This window comes from Bombina bombina, chromosome 9 (assembly GCF_027579735.1).
Source record: "Bombina bombina isolate aBomBom1 chromosome 9, aBomBom1.pri, whole genome shotgun sequence".
In the NCBI taxonomy this organism is placed as follows: domain Eukaryota; kingdom Metazoa; phylum Chordata; class Amphibia; order Anura; family Bombinatoridae; genus Bombina; species Bombina bombina.
Window position 1 is genome coordinate 67,108,696 of NC_069507.1, and position 21,495 is coordinate 67,130,190.

The 21,495-nt window shown below is 35.4% G+C and overlaps 1 protein-coding gene across 1 annotated transcript in view; it reads right to left on the minus strand.

The window, feature by feature from the left end:
• The window catches only part of CXCL12 (C-X-C motif chemokine ligand 12), an 84,401-nt gene that overhangs the window by 43,647 nt on the left and 19,259 nt on the right, over positions 1–21,495 (minus strand). The window contains exons 2-3 of the mRNA XM_053692193.1: positions 14,257–14,374; positions 13,185–13,271 (exon numbers count right to left, since the gene is read on the minus strand). Coding sequence (XP_053548168.1) covers positions 13,185–13,271; positions 14,257–14,374 — 205 coding nt within the window. The remainder of the gene's footprint in view (positions 1–13,184; positions 13,272–14,256; positions 14,375–21,495) is intronic.

The following is a 21,495-nucleotide window of genomic DNA, read 5'->3' on the forward strand; positions in this document are numbered from 1 at the left end:
GAGACCTCTTTATTACTTAGCAATATATTTTTTTTTGTTTCTGAAGATTTAAACATATATATTATGTTTAACTTAACTAAACGTGAAACAATTCTGTTAACTATATCATATTTCAGAATGATGGCATGCAACAATTCTGCACTCAACTGGCAGGGAATCTTTTTCTAGAATAAACAGTTTCATAGCTTCCCAGCACAGGCAGTGTTAAAAGCAGCACTATCAGTGAAGTAGTTAATGAGTTAAAAGCAGTGACGTCCTCCATTTATTTGGGTTATCCTGGTGTTCTCTGGCACAAATAGTTTGCTGGAATGTTTAAAATTGTATGTGAATTATGGTGAACATAAATCTTTGACAGTAATCAATTAATCAAGTTGAGTACTTTTTTTTTATTAAACTAATTCAGTAAAATAATTTGGAGCAGGTATTAAAGGGACATGAACCCCCAATTTTTTCTTTCATGATTCAGATAGAGCATGCCGTTTCAAACAACTTTACAATTTACTTTTATTATCAAATTTGCTTCAATCACTTATTATTCTTTGCGGAAGGAGCAGCAATGCACTACTTGGAGCTAGCTAAACAAATCTAGTGAGCCAATCACAAGGGACAACTATGTGCAGACACCAATCACCAGCTAGCTCCCAGTAGTGTAAGATATGTACATATTATTTTGCAACATTGGATAACAAGAGAACAGAGTAAATTTGAAAATAAAAGTGAATTTAAATGTTTCTTAAAATTACATGTTCTATTTGAATCACAAAAGTTTAATTTTGACTTTTATATCCTCATTAATTCAAAAACAAAGGGATGCATGTCACATTGAGCAAGGAAATGTCTTTGATATTTGAGGACACTGAGTAAAATTCACTAAAATTAAAATTACCCTTCAGTCTCTCCATCTTCACTGTTTCTCTTTGCAGCTGATTCAACTAATCATCCAATACTTAGGACATGATTCTAACAACTTTGCTGGGTATTCCATGCCAACACTTGCAAAGGCTGCTCTTAGGAAATCTTATAAACAAGGGGCTGTCTCTGTGAGTTGCAAGATGTCTCCCATGGAAAGTGATAGAGCACCCTGGAAAGGGTAACTTCGCTGGGGAGAGTTAAGTCATCGGCGAGCCAGGTGCACAATTTTAAAATTAAATATTGCTGTCAATACAAATCAGATTACTTTACATTTAGTGTATAGTATCTTACAATCAACTCTATTTTCATATATATGTGTTTTTATATTAGGGTAATTAGTATTTTGCTTATTTTGAAACAATCTCTCTACCTTTCAGTCTGCAAGAAAAAACAGCAAGAACTACAGGGGAAAATGTTTACAGAATACTCCAGACCTGGAAGAGAAATTTCAGCTACGCCAATGGAATGCCCCTTTTCAACCCACTAGCAGAAGCAGGGAAACTCCTTTTCCCATAAATAAAATAATACCCTTTGAATTTTGTATTATAAATGCGAATTTCACTTTTTTTTTATGCATGTACAGGGTAGTTTTATTATTATTTCTACTGTGCACCCTAAATAATTTGGTTAATTTTTTTCATAAAATACGATTTTTGCAAGACAATTTTATTGCGATTTTTAATGAGATTAAATGATACAATTTTTAAATATATTATTTTACTTTAATACTGTATTTATTTATTTAATACAATATTTAAATTACAATTTTTTTGTGAGTCCTATTGTAATGTATGCATCTCCTTCACAGGGAACACAGCTTTGTGAGACCTACTGATCTCAAGCTAAAAACTGTCTTTATAAGGACAGGGGCTATTGGAAGGATTTCTTATAGAGAAATCGTTATAGAATATTGCCCTAAGTTTGTGCATAAAATAAAAAATTAACAGTGAATATGGAAAGACTGGAGGAAGTGTTTAGTGAATTTGATCATTTCTTCTGTTTGAAAAATCATTATTATTTTAATATTATTTAATACCATGTGCAATAAATGAGAAATACAACATAATTCATTTTGTGTTATCTTGATTTTTGTTGCACTGCTGTGGTTTAAAATGTATTTGCATTTAGAGTGTATGTGATTGCTGCCCTTGGAATGTGGGGCATAAGGTTACACAATCACTCACCAAAGGTTTTAAGCCAAGTATTTTAATTAGTACAATACTGCAGCCCAAGAGAAGATGTGTGTCTATTAGTGCCAGTACAGTGGTCTTGTTTATGAGTGGTTGCAGTCTTTTTGAAGGATTTTGAGTGTGTGTGTGTGTGTGTGTGCATGTGATAATGTCAATATTTGTGGAAAACAATCTATTCATGCATGTGTTAGGGAACTGAGGAATAATGGTGGCTTTGTATGTAAGAGAAATTGTAAACATGTGTTAGTGTGTGGACAAGTGTATATGAGAGATAATGTGTGTGTAAGAGTGGTGTGTTTGTGTGTGTGTGAAAGAGTCAAATCTGCTTCAGAAAAAAATAGGTACATATGCACTTGTGTGTGTGTGTTTGTAAGAGTGTGTATGTGTGTTTGTAAGAGTGTGTGTGTGTGTTTGTAAGAGTGTGTATGTGTGTGTGTGTGAAAGAGTCAAATCTGCTTCTGAAAAAAATAGGTACATATGCACTTGTGTGTGTGTGTTTGTAAGAGTGTGTATGTGTGTTTGTAAGAGTGTGTGTGTGTGTTTGTAAGAGTGTGTATGTGTGTTTGTAAGAGTGTGTGTGTGTGTTTGTAAGAGTGTGTATGTGTGTGTGTGTGTGTGTGTGTTTGTAAGAGTGTGTATGTGTGTGTGTGTGTGAAAGAGTCAAATCTGCTTCTGAAAAAAATAGGTACATATGCACTTGTGTGTGTGTGTTTGTAAGAGTGTGTATGTGTGTTTGTAAGAGTGTGTGTGTGTGTTTGTAAGAGTGTGTATGTGTGTGTGTGTGTGTGTGTGTGTTTGTAAGAGTGTGTATGTGTGTGTGTGTGTGAAAGAGTCAAATCTGCTTCTGAAAAAAATAGGTACATATGCACTTGTGTGTGTGTGTTTGTAAGAGTGTGTATGTGTGTTTGTAAGAGTGTGTATGTGTGTGTGTGTGTGTTTGTAAGAGTGTGTATGTGTGTGTGTGTGTGTGTTTGTAAGAGTGTGTGTGTGTGTTTGTAAGAGTGTGTATGTGTGTGTGTGTTTGTAAGAGTGTGTATGTGTGTTTGTAAGAGTGTGTGTGTGTGTTTGTAAGAGTGTGTATGTGTGTGTGTGTTTGTAAGAGTGTGTATGTGTGTGTGTGTGTGTGTGAAAGAGTCAAATCTGCTTCTGAAAAAAATAGGTACATATGCACTTGTGTGTGTGTGTTTGTAAGAGTGTGTATGTGTGTTTGTAAGAGTGTGTATGTGTGTGTGTGTGTGTGTGTGTTTGTAAGAGTGTGTATGTGTGTGTGTGTGTGTGTGTTTGTAAGAGTGTGTGTGTGTGTTTGTAAGAGTGTGTATGTGTGTGTGTGTTTGTAAGAGTGTGTATGTGTGTGTGTGTGAAAGAGTCAAATCTGCTTCTGAAAAAAATAGGTACATATGCACTTGTGTGTGTGTGTGTGTGTTTGTAAGAGTGTGTGTGTGTGTGTGTATGTGTGTGTGTGTATAACCTAGAGCGCTGTGCCTCAGAGTTCTATTGGAATGACCAGCAGATCACCAACGTAAGTAAAAAACAATGTGTATATGTGCGCCACACAAACAAGCTCTGTACAGCAATTCTGACCTTGAGAAGAATATTTGTATTTGTATGGCTCTGCTGTGCCACGTGTGCAATATTTACCAGAAATTATGCACCCAGGTAGATCACAATGGAAATTGTCATGAATAGAGCTTTAAAAGTATGGGGACCCCCAATATTAGAGAATATGTATATGTTTCTCCGTGTTAATATGAGTGTGTGAGTGATGAATGTGTAAGTATATTTGTATGTGTGTGTGTGTGTAAGTATGTTTGTACTGTGTGCTTGTATGTGTGTGTATATGTAAGTAACAGTGCTAATGAGTGTGTATATGTATTGTATGTGTGTGTGTGTGTAAGTATGTTTGTACTGTGTGTTTGTATGTGTGTGTATATGTAAGTAACAGTGCTAATGAGTGTGTATATGTATTGTATGTGTGTGTGTGTGTAAGTATGTTTGTACTGTGTGTTTGTATGTGTGTGTATATGTAAGTAACAGTGCTAATGAGTGTGTATATGTATTGTATGTGTGTGTGTGTGTGTAAGTATGTTTGTACTGTGTGCTTGTATGTGTGTGTATATGTAAGTAACAGTGCTAATGAGTGTGTATATGTATTGTATGTGTGTGTGTGTGTAAGTATGTTTGTACTGTGTGTTTGTATGTGTGTGTATATGTAAGTAACAGTGCTAATGAGTGTGTATATGTATTGTATGTGTGTGTGTGTGTAAGTATGTTTGTACTGTGTGTTTGTATGTGTGTGTATATGTAAGTAACAGTGCTAATGAGTGTGTATATGTATTGTATGTGTGTGTATATGTAAGTAACAGTGCTAATGAGTGTGTATATGTATTGTATGTGTGTGTGTGTGTAAGTATGTTTGTACTGTGTGTTTGTATGTGTGTGTATATGTAAGTAACAGTGCTAATGAGTGTGTATATGTATTGTATGTGTGTGTGTGTGTAAGTATGTTTGTACTGTGTGCTTGTATGTGTGTGTATATGTAAGTAACAGTGCTAATGAGTGTGTATATGTATTGTATGTGTGTGTGTGTGTAAGTATGTTTGTACTGTGTGTTTGTATGTGTGTGTATATGTAAGTAACAGTGCTAATGAGTGTGTATATGTATTGTATGTGTGTGTGTGTGTAAGTATGTTTGTACTGTGTGCTTGTATGTGTGTGTATATGTAAGTAACAGTGCTAATGAGTGTGTATATGTATTGTATGTGTGTGTGTGTGTAAGTATGTTTGTACTGTGTGTTTGTATGTGTGTGTATATGTAAGTAACAGTGCTAATGAGTGTGTATATGTATTGTATGTGTGTGTGTGTAAGTATGTTTGTACTGTGTGCTTGTATGTGTGTGTGTATATGTAAGTAACAGTGCTAATGAGTGTGTATATGTATTGTATGTGTTTGTGTATATGTAAGTAACAGTGCTAATGAGTGTGTATATGTATTGTATGTGTGTATGCTCTTTGAATTTATATATGAACATGTGTGTACATGTGTGTACTGTATGAGTGTGTGTTTAATTTGAGTGTGTATGTGTGAGAGTGCTAATGAGTGTGTAAATGTATTTGTATGTTTGTGAGTGTGTGCTTGTGAGTGCTAATGAACATGTAAGTATATTTGTATTTGGAAGTATGTGTGTAGTGTGTGCTTGTATTTGTGTGTATTTATAACAGTGCTAATGAGTGTGTAAATGTATTTGTATGTTTGTGAGTGTGTGCTTGTGAGTGCTAATGAACATGTAAGTATATTTGTATTTGGAAGTATGTGTGTAGTGTGTGCTTGTATTTGTGTGTTTATGTAATAGTGCTCATGAGTGTGTAAATGTATTGGATGTCTGTATGCTCTTTTATGTAAATGTATATGTATGCCTGTATGAGTTTAGTGTGTGCTTGTATGAGTGTGTGTGTAATTTATCATGTGTGTGAGAATGCTATTGAGTGTGTAAGTGTATTTGTATGTTTGTTAGTATGTGCTTGTGTGTGTTTGTGATTGCATGTGTGTAATATGTGCTTGAATGTGTGCTTGTGTGTGTGTGCATGTGTGTGTATGTACATGTAAGTAGTATGTGCTTGTATGTGTGTGTATGCACATGTGTTTGTATATGTGAATGTGTGTAGTGTATTCTTGTGTGTGTATGTGAGAAAGATTATATTAGTTTCTATATGTACCTGTGTGTTCACAAGGGCCTGTGTGCTTGAGTACAGGTGTGTACTGGAGATTCTTATTAACATATAATACAAATATATTTTCACCGTTTTTTTGTTTTAGGATTAAAAAGCAACATTTAGTAGCATCATGCAGAGCAGAAGACCTGAAAGCTAACTCTTCCAGCAGATCTACAGAAGACAGAAGAGGTTAAAAAGTCTGACACACACATTTATTTAAAGCATGAGGCGAGATGAAAAATAAAAAGCATTTTTATTACTGACACAATGTATCAAAAGAGAATAAAAATAGAAAAATATATAACATTATACCATTGGTTGAATACTCTGATAAACAAAGATTATATCTATTTACAGTATAAGCATGGCCTATTATCACAACATCTTCACTGGCCTTTCACAAACTATAAGTCTAATGCAGAATGATATATTCTAGCTGCAAGCAGAAAGTATATAATGCACATTCAATTCTGTATTCCTTCAATAAAATAGATTTTGTCTTTGGACTGGCTGTTTTCCCAACAGTTTTGAACAAAGAACTGCACAGGGTGTCTGCGCATAACTCAGCAGATCCCAAACAGCCTGAGCTCAGAGAGATACAGTACACATAATGAATTTAAAGGGACATTATTATAGGAAAGATGTGTTATTGAACAATGTTTAAAACAGTTCAAATTTATTTTGAAACTAACATTTAGATTATGTTAAAAAAACAAAACTGTATGTTAAAATGCCCTCTTCCTCTTTTAAGCACATTATAGGAAACAAATAAATTTAACATCCCTTTAAATCCCCATTCCAACTCACATTTTAATGATCTGCTCACTATCTGTAAATCAGTCTAATTGGAAAACGAAAACAGTAAAACGTTGTTTTTGGTTTTTTTAAATAACATTCATTTTGCTACAAAATTAGAAACAGGCATCATAGCTTTAAACACAAATTGTTCCTTATAATCTGTTGCTGCTTTAGACCATTAAAGGGACAGTATACACCAATTTTCTTTTAACTGCATGTAATAGACACTACTATAAAGAAGAATATGTACATATACTGATATAAAAATCCAGTATAAAACCGTTTAAAAACTTCCTTAGAAGCTCCCAGTTTAGCTCTGTTGATGAGGTTAGTCTGGGACACCTAGTGAAAGGGGCTGGGAAATCAGGATGAACAGACACTTGCCCCCTCCCCTGCATATGAAAAGACAGATTATACAAACTAAAGCAATCTGAAGTCTGTATATATCAGTATACATTTAAAACTTTGGGGTTTGGTTAAGAGTCTGAAAATCAGCACAATAACATCTACAAAATATTTATGAAAAAAAAATCTAATGTACAATGTCCCTTTAATGTCTATTGTTTGCTCCATAGCAGAAATTGAGAAATTTGGTAGTTTACTCTATGTAAAATGTTGTCTCGGATTTATAACATTTAGCCCTAACTAACATGGTTGATACTGCATTGATTTGAACACTGAGTACAAAATAACAACTTGCTTCCTCAAAACACTAATAGATGCTGCATGTGATTTCTGTGAGCCTTTACTTAAAGGGATAGTCTAGTCAAAAATAAACTCTCATGATTCAGATAGAGCATGCAATTTTAAGCAACTTTCTAATTTACTCCTATTATCAATTTTTTTTTTCATTCTCTTGGTATTTTTAATTAAAAAAGGTGGAAAGTAAGCTTAAGAGCTGGCCCATTTTTGGCTCAGCACCTGGGTAGCGCTTGTTAATTGGATGGCTACATTTAGACACCAATCAGAAAGTGCTACCAGGATCCTGAACCAAAAATGGGCTGGCTTCTTAGCTTACATTCCAGCTTTTTTAAAATAAAGATACCAAGAGAACAAAGAAAAATTGATAATAGGAGTAAATTAGAAAGTTACTTAAAATGTCATGCTCTATCTGAATCATGAAATTTTAATTTTGACTATACTATCCCTTTAAAAGGACATTAAACGCCTAATGATTTTGTGTAAAAATTGTGCTTGTCCCACACTCCCCAGAGAAGACAAAAAGCAAATTCTTTAATTGCTGCAAATCAAACAGCCGCTTTGGAAAATTTGCAGCATCTTAAAAACCTAGTTTACAGATTTTGCTTTTTGGTTTCTTTCTGGAGTATGGAACAAAAGACAATTGTTAGACAAATACCACAAGTTGTTTATTGAATCTTTAATATAAATGTGTTTTTCAAATAACAAAAAAACTGTCTGAGAAGATATTTGAGTGGTAATGAAGCATAGTTTATATTTTATTAGAAAGTTATATTTTGGATCTACATCACCTCTTCCTTAATTTTCTTTTTTTTCCTTAGGGTTGAGTTTCTTATTACGTTACAAAAAAATTTGTTTTTTTGGGCTCATCTAAACAAGAAGTTTTCAGACGACAGAAAAAAAACATGTTAAGTGACTAAATATAGAATGTATGTGATGTGATTGTAAAGTCACATCTGCTACTATCCCTATAAAATCACAATAATAGATAGTATATTGATGGCACCACAGGACTGAATAAAAGATGTAAATAGATAATACATATCTTACTTACCAAAAGCTGAAGTGGATATTTCAAGTATTCTTCTGAGCATGCATCTAACTGAAATTTAAATCTCATGAGAAGTGAAATTTTCATATACATTTGCTCATCTTGCAGTTGCAGTGTAGTCCAATTGGACTTGGGGATACAGCATTCTGCCTACTGTTTAAGACAAGTGATGTGAGAATATAAATCATATTAATAAAAAAGAATAAAGCACAACCTCACAGGGGTTTTTCTCTGGGTGTGTAGAGGAAGATCTTCTTCTCATGAAACTTGAATTTCAGTTCGAAGCCTTCAATAAAGAAGATTTGAAACAAACACAAAAATGTTTTGGCAACTGTTTATTATGGTTTACATCCCTGTGTCTGGCTGCTAAAAGGAACATGAATTAAAAAGAATGTATTCTACGCAGTGGAAGCGTTAATGCAGAGTGAGTGTCTAAAATTTAAAGTTTGTATTAGTAGTGACTAGAAGAATGAGATTACAGTTAAGTGCTGAAATGATTTGATGGAATTATTTCCTCATGTGAGGGAGGTGTAAGGTAACATTGATTGTCAGTGTAGCCTGGGCAACGCGCATGTATCAAAATGTATTTTTGATTTAAAAAAAAGAAAGAAAAAAAAGAAATTATAGTTTTTATATTTTAGAGCAGTCCAGGTATACACCCCTTGAACATGTTTTTTGGTATGTTTAACTGGTCCTCTTTGCTGTGAACTGAATTCAAGAGTAAATAAGCTCCTGCACTGATCTTAACAATTGCTATGCAGCAGGTATCACAGGGTTAGACAACTGTAGAATACTTTAATGGATATGAAAACCTATGATTCAGAGAGAACATTTTTAAAAATGTCACATTTACTTCAATTATCAAATTTGCTCTATTCCTATGGTATTGTTTGTTGAAGAGATACCTAAGTAAGCGTCTGGCGTACTATATGGCAGGAAATAGTGCAACCATCTAGTGCTGTTGTATGTGGATTACTTTCTTGCAAAACTGCTGACATCTAATTTTTGTTCCCACAATAAAACTATTCCCTCCTTTCAAATATTCACTGTGTATAATAAAACAAATAGCAAGAAAATATGAAGCTTCTACTTTCTGGAAAACAGAAGTATTGTGAAGGTACTGTGATCAATATGAGAACACATATAATGCTACAGACAGGGTAATATAAAAAGGTAAGGGGTGTGTGTACATGTAAAAGTATGAAAATATTGACGTACTGCAGGCTCTGCACAGTTCTTAAATGTTTTATAGAAATCATTTTTCTGGACAAAGGGTTAACACCTTCTTTACCAGAAAGGCCACAACAAATTGCTTTGCTGTCCCTCATGGTTACATGGGGTTAAGGGTCTTGGGCTCTTTATTTGACTCTGGTAATCCAACTCCCAAAAGCACCTCTGGGGCAGCTCATTTCGGCTTTGCTTTGAGGTTGAGTGTCTTTAATTGAGAAGGCCCCTCACACAGGAGCAGACACACATCCTGTACCAGGGTCAAGGGCTACACAGACACACAAAGCAGCCTATGAGGGGGGGGGGTCCCCTGCATAAAAAAGGGGGGAATTCCACAAGGTACCGCTAGATATATTTATATAGAGGGGGGCAGGAAGGTAAAGAAGCAAAGGGGGGAGTCTGGTAGCTCAAAGAAGCTAGCCAGATGTTCATTCATTACCACAGACATGTTTCGGAGGGTTACAATGCACAACCCTTGCCAAAATACAGGTTCTGTTGCTAGGCACAGCAGCAGCATTTCATAGGTTAAAAATGTCACCTCACCAAGGATCATAATTTATTGCTATTTGCTGCTGTGGTATAGAAAACTGAACAGAATTGTATGCACCTAGAATTTTTCCTCTTACAGTGGAAAGAGGCTATACTTGGTATTTAAAGGGCAAATTGTATATGCCTTAAAATGAATGCTCTGAAGTCTTGTAAACTTACAAACTATCCTGCAGTACAGTCATTTAAAGCTCTTCTGTTTCAGTCTCATTTGTTGTATACACAGTAACATGATTTATACACAAATATCATTATATGGGTTTTTGGCTGGAACAAAATCAATATATTTTGAAACATTTTTCCTAGTAAAAAAGATTTGAGCTGTGGATTATATGTGCTGCAGATGAACATGTAAATTTACTAGATTTAAAATCAGATTAATTTAGGAACAAAAGTAATGTGTAAAAATCTCTACCAATGGAATGGCAGAACACATGATCCTTTTGGTTGCCATAGAGAGTTACAACCCATTGCTTTTTAAATGCTTTGTAGCCGACTATGGCAGTCAAAGGGTTAAATATTGCTCAGGAACTACCACTTCCTTAAAAAAAGTTTAGTGAGTGTTGCTATGTAAAAGAATGTAAATGTCTTTTCATCTCTGAAATCGAAAACAGTGATATAGGAATAAATGTCTATTTATGTTTTGCTTCTTTTCTCAAAACATAAGGGTGCAGCTGCTCTGAAAAACGAGGCGCATCAGTTTACATTTTGCTAGAGATGTTTTGTCTATGATAATACTAATCAAAATAATGATTGCAGAACTGTATATTTATCCCAATATCAGCTTAGATAGCCATAGGTTAAATGGACATTTCTAGTCTCCTTTATTGTGGTCAATGAGGGGAAGATATAAATAAGTTTGAGGTCTTATCTTAGCAATCACTTTGTAGCGTGTTGCAGGATCATTTCAATGTCACCATGCTTAATGGGACAGTCTACTTGAAAATTGTTATTGTTTAAAAAGATAGTTAATCCCTTTATTACCCATTTCATAGTTTTGCATAACCAACACAGTTATAATAATATACTTTTACCTCTGGGATTACCTTGTATCTAAGCCTCTGCAGACTGCCCCCTTATTTCAGTTCTTTTGACAGACTTGCATTTTAGCCAATCAGTGCTGACACATAAATAACTCCACGGGAGTAAGCACAATGTCTATATGGCACACGTGAACTAGCACTGTCTAACTAAGGAAAACTGTCAAGTGCACCGAGATAAGGGACAGCCTTCAAAGGTTTAGAAATCAGTTTGAGACTACGTAGGTTTAGCTTTCAAAAAAGAATACCAAGAGAACAAAGCAAATTTGGTGAAAAAAGTAAATTGGAAAGTTGTTTAAAATTGCATCATGAAAGTTTCCTTTTGACTTGACTGTCCCTTTAAGAATGATGGAGGCACTTTGAAACAAAGTAAATTAATGAATGTATGCTGCAATGTTATTTTTATTTCCTTTTAATGCCAAAGAATGGTGTTTTAGAGTCTACAAATAATGCTACTTTTGGAATTTTCACTTTCTTAGGAATAGATTCTAAATTCACATTAAAAAAATAAAATAAAATATATCAATAATTGGCTGAAAGGAAAAACCAGGGGCAGATAATACCTTGTGCTTTGTGCTTTCTGCGCCTACAGCTGTAATATACATTCTGTGCAAGATCGATGCTCAGGCCTCAATTAGAAGGTTGTTGATGGATAAAGGAAATAAAGAAAAATGAAGTGCTATGTTACCTGTCCTATAGGGTATAGGTGTCAAATGTAACATTCCCATTACTCAAGAAGGTCCTTTTCTGCTTATTAACCGAGGACACTAAAAACTACAAAGCAACAGCTTGTCTGCCTGTGTTTGCATTATGGCATTCGCCTGTTAAAGTTTTGGCACAAAAACAAGACCAATGTTTTGATGCAGGTTAAAAAAATATGCTGAAACCCATCAGGCAGCCCTAGCTAGATGTCCCTCTGCAGGCTGCAGAGTGAGGCCAGATGCTGAGTGAATTTCTCTGAACCTCAAATTTAAACATGGGGGCAGCTGGGAAGTGTCATTTACAGAGATGCTGAGAGAAACAGGCTTGGGGGTAGACAATTCATAAAAACTAATGATTGCATTTGTTTAACCCCTTTACATATGAGTGATATCTCTTTGCTGTTTATCAGTTTATGGGATGCAACTACTGGGATAACCAGTTGTGCAAAGTTCCATGTAATGCAGCCATAGCCATCACAACCTCACTGTTAATGATAAACGTATGACCACTATAGACTAATAACCACTGAGAATGAACTCTACAAATTATGTTGATAATTCATATATGCAACAGAGTTACCCTTAAAGAGACAATGACATATTATTTTCATTGCATGTCAATATGTCTGTGCTTTTGGAAAAAAAAAAAATAATCGTCTATCAAACTGTGCTTTTTGTTGACTTTAGAACTTCCCAGTCCTAATACATTTCTATTAAGCAGTTATTTTATATAATGCCAAGGTATCAAATGTCAGTGTCCCTTTAAGAAACCAATCTCCTTGCTTCCTATATAAAGAGTCAGAATTTGCCAGAATTTTAGTTTAGCACCAACTCCAATTTTGCACCAAATAACAGTGATGCAGGGCAACAAGAACATTAAAGAGATTGATATATTCATATATAAATGCTCTTGGCTGCTTTAGTCTACAATTTATAAAATAAGGAACATAGTGAGCATGCTGATGTGCTGTATACTAAGTACAAAAACAAAGATACAGGTATAGAGGATACATCTCACAGCCTTTGCACCTCACGCATACTGGATTGGTCACCTTGATTTTGGTCCTTTTTTTTTTTCAGCATTAGGACCATAGTATTGTCGTGTACCGCTTGTTATTGGGACAGCCTCCGCATGTCCACAGAGGCCCACTCAGTCTTTAGACAATATTAGGATTGTGACAAGGCTCGGCACAAGATACGTTAAAAGATTCCGAGTGAGAAGAATATGGGTGCCCATGGATGGTGAACGTGTCTTAACATTTCATGATGGGGGGGTACTTGCTGCAAGGCTGCGGTAGGGCCTGCTTACTTGTTCAAAGCTTTCTCCAGGTATTCCTGAATCCATTTCATCTTTGGGTCCAAGCAAACTTGTTTGCCATTGTGCTTCAGGCGTGCCCTACCAGGAAGAGGGGAAAACAGCATAAGTGAAAAAATTTGTATATATTCGGGATTAGGAAGGTGAGAGTTGGCAAAAAAATTTATTACACTAAACAGAGAAACAAAAAACAAAGCATTAAAACGAGCTCATGTAAAAGCTAAACAACATAAATTCAGTATAAGGTTAAAATATACTTCAATTTAGAGGTATTCCTTGAAGAAAGTATATTTATTAGTTTAAAAATGTGTTGCTCATCCTGAAACATAAAATGTATTACTTTCATATGATCTGTTTGAATTCAGGTTTTTAAACTCAAATTTTATAATTTTCTGTGTTTGATTTACTTTTGAGATTTTTAATCTCACAGAATTTCAAATATCACAGTAAATACTGCAACATTTTACAACATTGTAATATAATATACAGGGGGGTTTATTGAGAGTCAAATTTGAAATGCGGATAGCAGGGACACCCTTAGCATTTAAGGGGCAGTGGTCAAAACAAATTTACAGGCCCCCACACCCCAGCGCTCTTATTCCCCTCCCCCTGTATGGTCCACCCCTGTTTCAATATTCAGTGTTACCTATATAAAAGATAACAGTATATAGTAAACCTTCTGATACCATAAACACTTCAGGATTTACATTGGACCTTCTAATACCCTCATCCCTGAAGGTGCTGGGCCCTAAAAGCATGGGGAGCCCTGGACGGGTTCCCCTCTCACCTTTCCCAAAGGGCAGGCCTGGCTGGAAGGTGCAATGTAGTCTGATAATTGTATTTAGAGTTGTTGTGACTATATAGAAATTAGAAGACTCCACGTGATACTATCTGTTGTTTAACAAAGAAGCTAGTTACTAAGCAGACTTACAGTAGTCACAGTGGGAGAGGATAGGGGCATGCAGTTTAAGTTCTTTGGAAAATGTCAGTGATACAATAGTCTTTTTGTTTCTAGATACTCGCTGGTGAGTGGGAAGCCACTGGTGGTATGTCTGTGTGTACTTACACAATCTGTAGAGAACAGGTTTGGGTGGAGAGGATCTTCATGTGCTTGATGCTGCTTTTAGCCACATTGCTTTCAAAGTATCTGCAGGGACATCGGTAACTCAAGCTGACCGGCTTCTCTACAGGATAGAAAGACAAACAGTTGTATTGAAACCTTCATGCAGAGCTCAGAGACAGGCTTGTCAGATGTGATCACCAAACAGACTGGATTACTAGCAGAAAGACGTAGTCTGGGTAATGATTAGCTCTCAGATCCTATTGCCCTCAGCCCCTCTGAGTTATATACACCTTACTAGATCTACCAACTTGTAGCCTATCAGCCATTGGCCCAAAACACTTCTGAGATGGGACCCCGTCAATTATTTGTTCAGTATTTTATCTGATTACTGAATTGCTCTAAATAATTGACATAACGGTACAAATTACATTTACATGGTTCAGAAAGAGCATGCAGTTAAAAAATGATCAAAAAAGAAACCTTTCATGATCAAACTGTATACATTCTTCTTATATGCACTTATTGAGGTACGTACTGGCTCCTACAGTATATGTGGGTATATGCATCTGTGATTGGCTAAATTGCTGTCTCGTGGTACAGAGGGCAGGGAAATGGAAGTAACTTTATTTTTTTTTTCAGAAATAAAATATACAGCTCATTTGAAATTCATGCAATTTGTTATTGCATTGTCTTTATATTATGCGTTTGTTGAGTATGCAATTCTAATGTATTTGATGGTACTTTATAACAACCCTGCCCAAAGGCAGCAGTCAGGCACTGTAGAATGTTTTATAGTAATAAATGCATTTCATACTAACTTGTGAAGGCTGCAGTACCAATGTACACATACCAGCTATATCAATAGAAAATAAAACAAAGTTAAAAGTAACATCATTTTTGTGTGTGATTAATCTGTTCCTGTCCTGTAATTGCATCCAATTTTAGCAGAAAGGACATTAAAATACAACATGAAGAATGTTCGGCTGCCAGATAAGAATCGCTGCCTGGCTTCTACTTGGCCTATCTACTGTATGGGTGTAGAGTTTGTGTGTGTTATGTGTGCGTGTATTTGTGTGTGTTATGTGTAGTGTATTTGTGTGTGTATGCTTTTCTGTGTAGAGAAGGGCTTTTTTTGTGTATGTGTGTGCCTATGTAGTGTAGTGTTTGTGCATGTATGTGTTTGTGATGTGTTTATGTGTATGTTTGTATATAGTGTTTATAAGTGTATGCTTGTCTGTGTAGTGTGTGCCTATGTAGTGTTTGTGTGTGGGTGTCTATGTAGTGCAGTGTTTGTGTGTGTACAGGTATGTGTGTGTCTATGTAGTGTAGTGTTTGTGCATGTGTGTTTGTCTGTGATGTGTTTGTGTGTATTTATGTATAAAGTGTTTACAAGTGTATGCTTGTCTGTGTATGTGTGTGTCTATGTAGTGTAGTGTTTGTGCATGTATGTGTGTGTGTGTGTTTTTGATGTGTTTATGTGTATGTTTGTATAGGGTGTTTACAAGTGTATGCTTTGTGTAGTTTGTGTAGTGTTTGTCGGTGTAGTGTTTGTGTGTGTGTGTATGTAATGTAGTGTTTGTGTGTGTATGTGTGTGTCAGTCTATGTAGTGTAGTGTTTGTGCATGTGTGTATGTCTGTGATGTGTTTGTGTGTATTTGTTTATAAAGTGTTTACAAGTGTATGCTTGTCTGTGTATGTGTGTGTCTATGTAGTGTAGTGTTCGTGTATGTGTGTGTCTATGTGTCTATGTAGTGTGGTGTTTGTGTGTGTATGTGTGTGTCTATGTAGTGTAGTTTGTGTGTGTGTCTGTCTGTAATGTGTTTATGTGTATGTTTGTATAGGGTGCTTACAAGTGTATGCTTGTCTGTGTAGTGTGTGTCAGTGTAGTGTTTGTGTGTCTATGTAGTGTAGCGTTTGTGTGTGTCTATGTAGTGTAGTGTTTATGCATGTGTGTGTCTGTGATGTGTTTTTGTGTATTTGTATATAAAGTGTTTACAAGTGTATGCTTGTCTGTGTATGTGTGTGTCTATGTAGTGTAGTGTTTGTGCATGTATATGTGTGTGTTTGTGATGTGTTTATGTATATGTTTGTATAGGGTGTTTACAAGTGTATTCTTATCTGTGTAGTGTGTGTCTGTGTAGTGTAGGCGTATGTGTGTGTCTATGTAGTGTGGTGTTTGTGTGTATGTGTGTGTCTATGTAGTGTAGTTTTGTGTATGTATGTGTGTGTGTCTGTAATGTGTTTATGTATATGTTTGTATAGGGTGTTTACAAGTGTATGCTTGCCTGTGTAATGTGTGTCTGTGTAGTGTTTGTGTATGTGTATGTATGTGTGTCTGTGATATGTTTGCGTGTATGTTTGTATAGGGTGTTTACTTGTCTGTGTAGTGTAGTGTTTGTGTGTGTCTGTGATATGTTTGTCTCTGTATGGTTGCATATGCAGTTTACAAGTATATTCTTGTAGTATAGTGTTTGTGTGTGTATGTGTCTGTCGATGTTGTGTAGTGTTTGTGTGTGTAGTGTGTGTTTGTGATGTGTTTGTGTATATTTGTGTAGGGTGTTTGTGTTTGTATGCTTGTCTGTGTAGTGTGTGTTTGCGTGTGAATGTGTGTGTTTTGTGTGTGTGCTTGTCTGTGTAGTATGTGTGTGCTTGTGTAGTGTGTGTGCTCTGTTTGTGCATATATGTTTGTGTAGTGTGTGTTTGTGTGTAATGTTTGTGTGTCTATGTTTTTTAGTGTGTGTGTATGTTTGTTTAGTGTCTAAGGGTAATGTGTGTGTGTGTATGTTTGTTTAGTGTCTGTGTGTAATGTTGTGTGTGTTTGTTTAGTGCTTGTGCAATGTTTGTGTGTATGTTTGTTTAGTGTGTGTATGATTGTTTAGTTTGTGCAATGTTTGTGTGTATGCTTGTTTAGTGTGTGTATGTTTGTTCAGTGTGTATGTTTGTTTAATGTGTCTTTGTTTATTTAGTGTGTATGTTTGTTTAGCATGTATTTGTGTGTGTTTACATAATTCTAACACAATTATTATACATCTTTGAACAGTGGACTTGCAAGCATTTGTATAAAGTTCTCAGGGACACTTTACAGAACAGCAATTAAGTAATCAGGCTATGATAGTATTGACCACTCCACAATTTTCACTCCAAAACACTGAATATTAATTGCACACAACACATTAAATATTATAATATTTAGTGCAGTCTGTAAATTGCATTTATATTCCTAGATGCCAGCTCACCAACTGAGTGTATTATTTTATTGATTAGCTGTTGTAATGTAAAGTGCAGGAGAATGCCAAGATATGCAAACACATATATTAATACCACCAACAAAAACTTCCTGTCTGATTCCCACCATCAGGCATCCATGCCAAACCATTTTTAAATAATAATATGGGAAAGGGAAGGGGTAAAAGTTAGTTTTGTCCTGGGAAAATCGGGACACTTGGCAAGTAAATGGGTGCCAACTTTAGATTGTACTGTGTTTTTTTCTTTAAAAAGTGAAACACTCTACAGAGCCTTGTTGCTGTCATTTAACCAGCTGCAAACAGTTCACTAGAGCAGAGATTCTTACAAGTCAGTTATATATCTCTGTTTGTTTTGTTCAATAAGCTGTTTCCACCTGCTATTTTTGTTATAACATAACGATCTCTGTTAAACTCCCACATTATATTCAGTGAGTTAAAGCCACAACAAACTGCTCAGATGCAAAAAATGAAAGTCTCAGGGACAGGTGTGGGACACGCGTGTCTGAGAATGAGCAAAAAATACAACTTGTGGGATATTTGATTCCAAGAAATACCAGTAAGATTAGAGAACAAGAACTAGTTGATTGTTTGGGGGGGGGGGGGGGGGGGTGAGTAATTAGACAAGATAACAGAATAGATAAGCCAGCACTTAGTTACACTGGTATTTTGGTTATAATAATGCTTTTTAACCTTAGGGAATACAGAAATTGATTCCAGGAGGGAAGGAAGCTAAAATGCGCTGGAGGGAAATGATAGTTTAACTGCTAGAACCTGAGTTAACCCTTGTTCCCTGTGTTACTAACAAAGACAAAGTTAAAACACTGAACTATGTATGTTACTAACATAAAAGGAGTCACTACACGATATATGCTGCTGGCACAATCCCCCTGTGTGTTACTGGCAGAGAAAGGCATTGCATTTCTGGTTTGTTTATGCCTGGCAATACGGAGGTGAAATTATTGCTTTATGTGTGTTGCTTGTGGTAAGGAGGTAAAATACAGCTTTGTTAGTGTTAGCTTGTGTAAGATGATTAAATCCACTCTACGTTTCCGTTATAATGCAGGTGAAGCTGCCTTGGAGTCCTTGCAAGGCATTCTTGAGATTAAAGGGACAGTTCACTATAAAATTGTTTGTCCCTGAATGTGTTCCTCATAACTTGTTATTCCAACTGCAGCGTATGCAATAGATGAGAAATCGCTCATTTATGCTGTCCCCCCCCCAAGAAATAGCTGGATTTGCTCTTGGAAACCACAGCCCATCAAAATAGGCTAAGTTTGCAGACAGATTAGATCTTGTTATCTTATCACTTAAATGTTCCCTTTTCTTATCTCTACAGAATACTTAGAAAGAACAATTGAAAATGAGCATTTTAGAGCTTTATCTCTTGCACCCCCCACTGTTGAGTGTAATTTCTTCTGCAGGCTGTGTTTACATAGTTTGTCAAAAGCCTATACCTAGGTATAGAAAAATTCAGAATAGGTAGGGATACTAAAGGCTAAATTAGCTATTTTAAATGCCAATATAAAGACTAAGGAGCCATTTGTAAACAATTTAATACAATCTAGCAGGTAAAATTAATCATTGGGAACATATTAAAGGAGAGAAAGTTTTTGAGTAAACTATCACTTTAAGATGACAGTATAAAGGGACAGTATACACTATTTTTCATATAACTGCACGTATTAGACACTACTATAAAGAATACTATGCACAGACACTGATCTAAAAATTCAGTAAAAAACTGTTTAAAAACTTACTTAGAAGCTCCCAGTTTAGCTCTGTTAAATAGGTAGCTGTAACACCCACTGCAAGTGGTAAAAAACAGACACTCCCCCCTTCCTTTGCATATGAAAAGATTCTTTACACAAACAGAAGCAAGCTGGTGTAGGTATACGTCAGTATTCTCCTAAAACTTTGGGGCTTGGTTAGGAGACTGAAAATCAGAGCAATGTTATTTAAAAATAAGCAAAACTATACATTTAATAATAATAAAAAAAACTGTATGGGCTATATAAATGGATCATCTATGCAAAGAAAAATCTAGTGTATAATGTCCCTTTAAATTAGAGCACACCATTTTAGAAAAACTTTCCAATTTACTTATATTATCTAATTGTGCTCAATCCTTTTAAATGCACACTTTCTGAGGTACCATCTACTACTGAGTATGTGCGAGAGATTACAGTGCATGCATATATGAGTCTTTGATTGGCTCATAGTTGTCACATGACACAGGGGGTCAGCAAATGGAAGAAATGTCAAATTTGTCAGAAAAATAAGCTACTACTCATTTGAAATTTAGAGAAAATGCTTTTGCATTCCATATTTACTATGTATCTGTTGATTATGTAATTCTACTGCATTGAGTGGTCCTTTAAAGGGACAGTTCACCCAAATAATGTTTTATTTTTAATTGAAAGAACTTTATTATTAATGTATGACAGACTGAAACAATAAATATAAATGTTTACCTTCAAAAAGATAAAAAAAAAATTACTACGTAGAATTCCAACTGTCTTGTCTATACCATTTCTTGCTATATTAATATGTACGTTTAGCCCTAAATTGCATTGCTGTTGTGACCCGCCCTTAAAATGTTGTCACCCATAAGTGTGAACACAAATGAGCACTGCATAAAAGCGCGTCTGTGTTCTTCATTGCATATGTATTTTGCTAGTGCCCGGAATTGTTGAGCGGTCTCAGAAGGCAGAACTTCAGGATCATCTTTATACTGAAGGTAAGACGATCTATTGTAGATCCTTACATGATCCCTGTTAGCACCGTGGATTGAAACTGTCAGCAGTTTATAGTGAATTGCGGCTACAATTGTATTGGGTGTTACAGGCAGCAGTGTATTTTATATTACAAATTACGGGTAGAAATCTACTGTCAATTTCTGTCATCAGTTCAATGAACTATAAACTAATGACAGAAATTGACAGTAGATTTCTACCCATAATTTGTAATATAAAATACACTGCTGCCTGTAACACCCAATACAATTGTAGCCGCAATTCCCTATAAACTGCTGACAGTTTCAATCTACTGTGCTAACAGGGATCATATAAGTATTTGTTTATTTCACTGCTCCGGGTATGATGACAGAATAGAGGCACCGCTAGCCTAAGTATCACCAGAGTAATATTTCAATGTAGCGCTATTAGTGTCCTGTGCTATGTTGAAATTCACTTTGATTTCTTTGAAGCGCGCCCCCGGTCACGTGCGCGCGCTCCCTTGATATAGAGAGTGCACTTCTCTGCTATTTTGCATGAAATTGAATAAAGCAATTTGATAGGCCAAGGGGCCGGGTTACACATTTTGGAAGCACAACCCTTTTATCAGGGTGTTCCGGGGCTGCCGAGCAGAAACGCTAAGAAGCAAACTAAAAAGTAAAAAATATTGCATATTGAAATAAATAAAAAAAAAACAGTGCTCTCCTTTCCTTTTAATCATACTGCAATAACCATGCTAAATAACACCATTTAGAGTGAGTGGTCCTTTAAGCACTGAATTACAAAAGAAAGGTTTTAAAATCATTTAACAAACCTTTTGTTAGAACAATTTACAAGGTTTTGTAAGTCCAGAATATATCAAGAGCAAACATATCTTGAAAGACCTTGTGGGATTCATATTTTTTATCCTTATCTTTGCTATGGCCAATAAGGGATAAATGTAAATAAGAATGTGCTTTGATCTGACCTAGCAATATGTAAAATGTCACAGACTCAAGTGAATCTCACTAAAAAAGCTAAACATAATTTTGGATTTAAAGGAAATGTTACATAGAAAATAATATATAAATGTATTTTTTAAGTTATAATAGTTGTTCAGTATCCCTTCAAATAAAATGGAGGAACTCCAACCTCTATGAAACAAGTGGAACTAAAATAATATATAAAATAAAATAATGTATACATTTTGCACTGTTGATTTATTATCTAGATATTTAAAGGGGCACTAAAGTCAAAATAAACTTTTATTATTCGTTAGTTTTAAG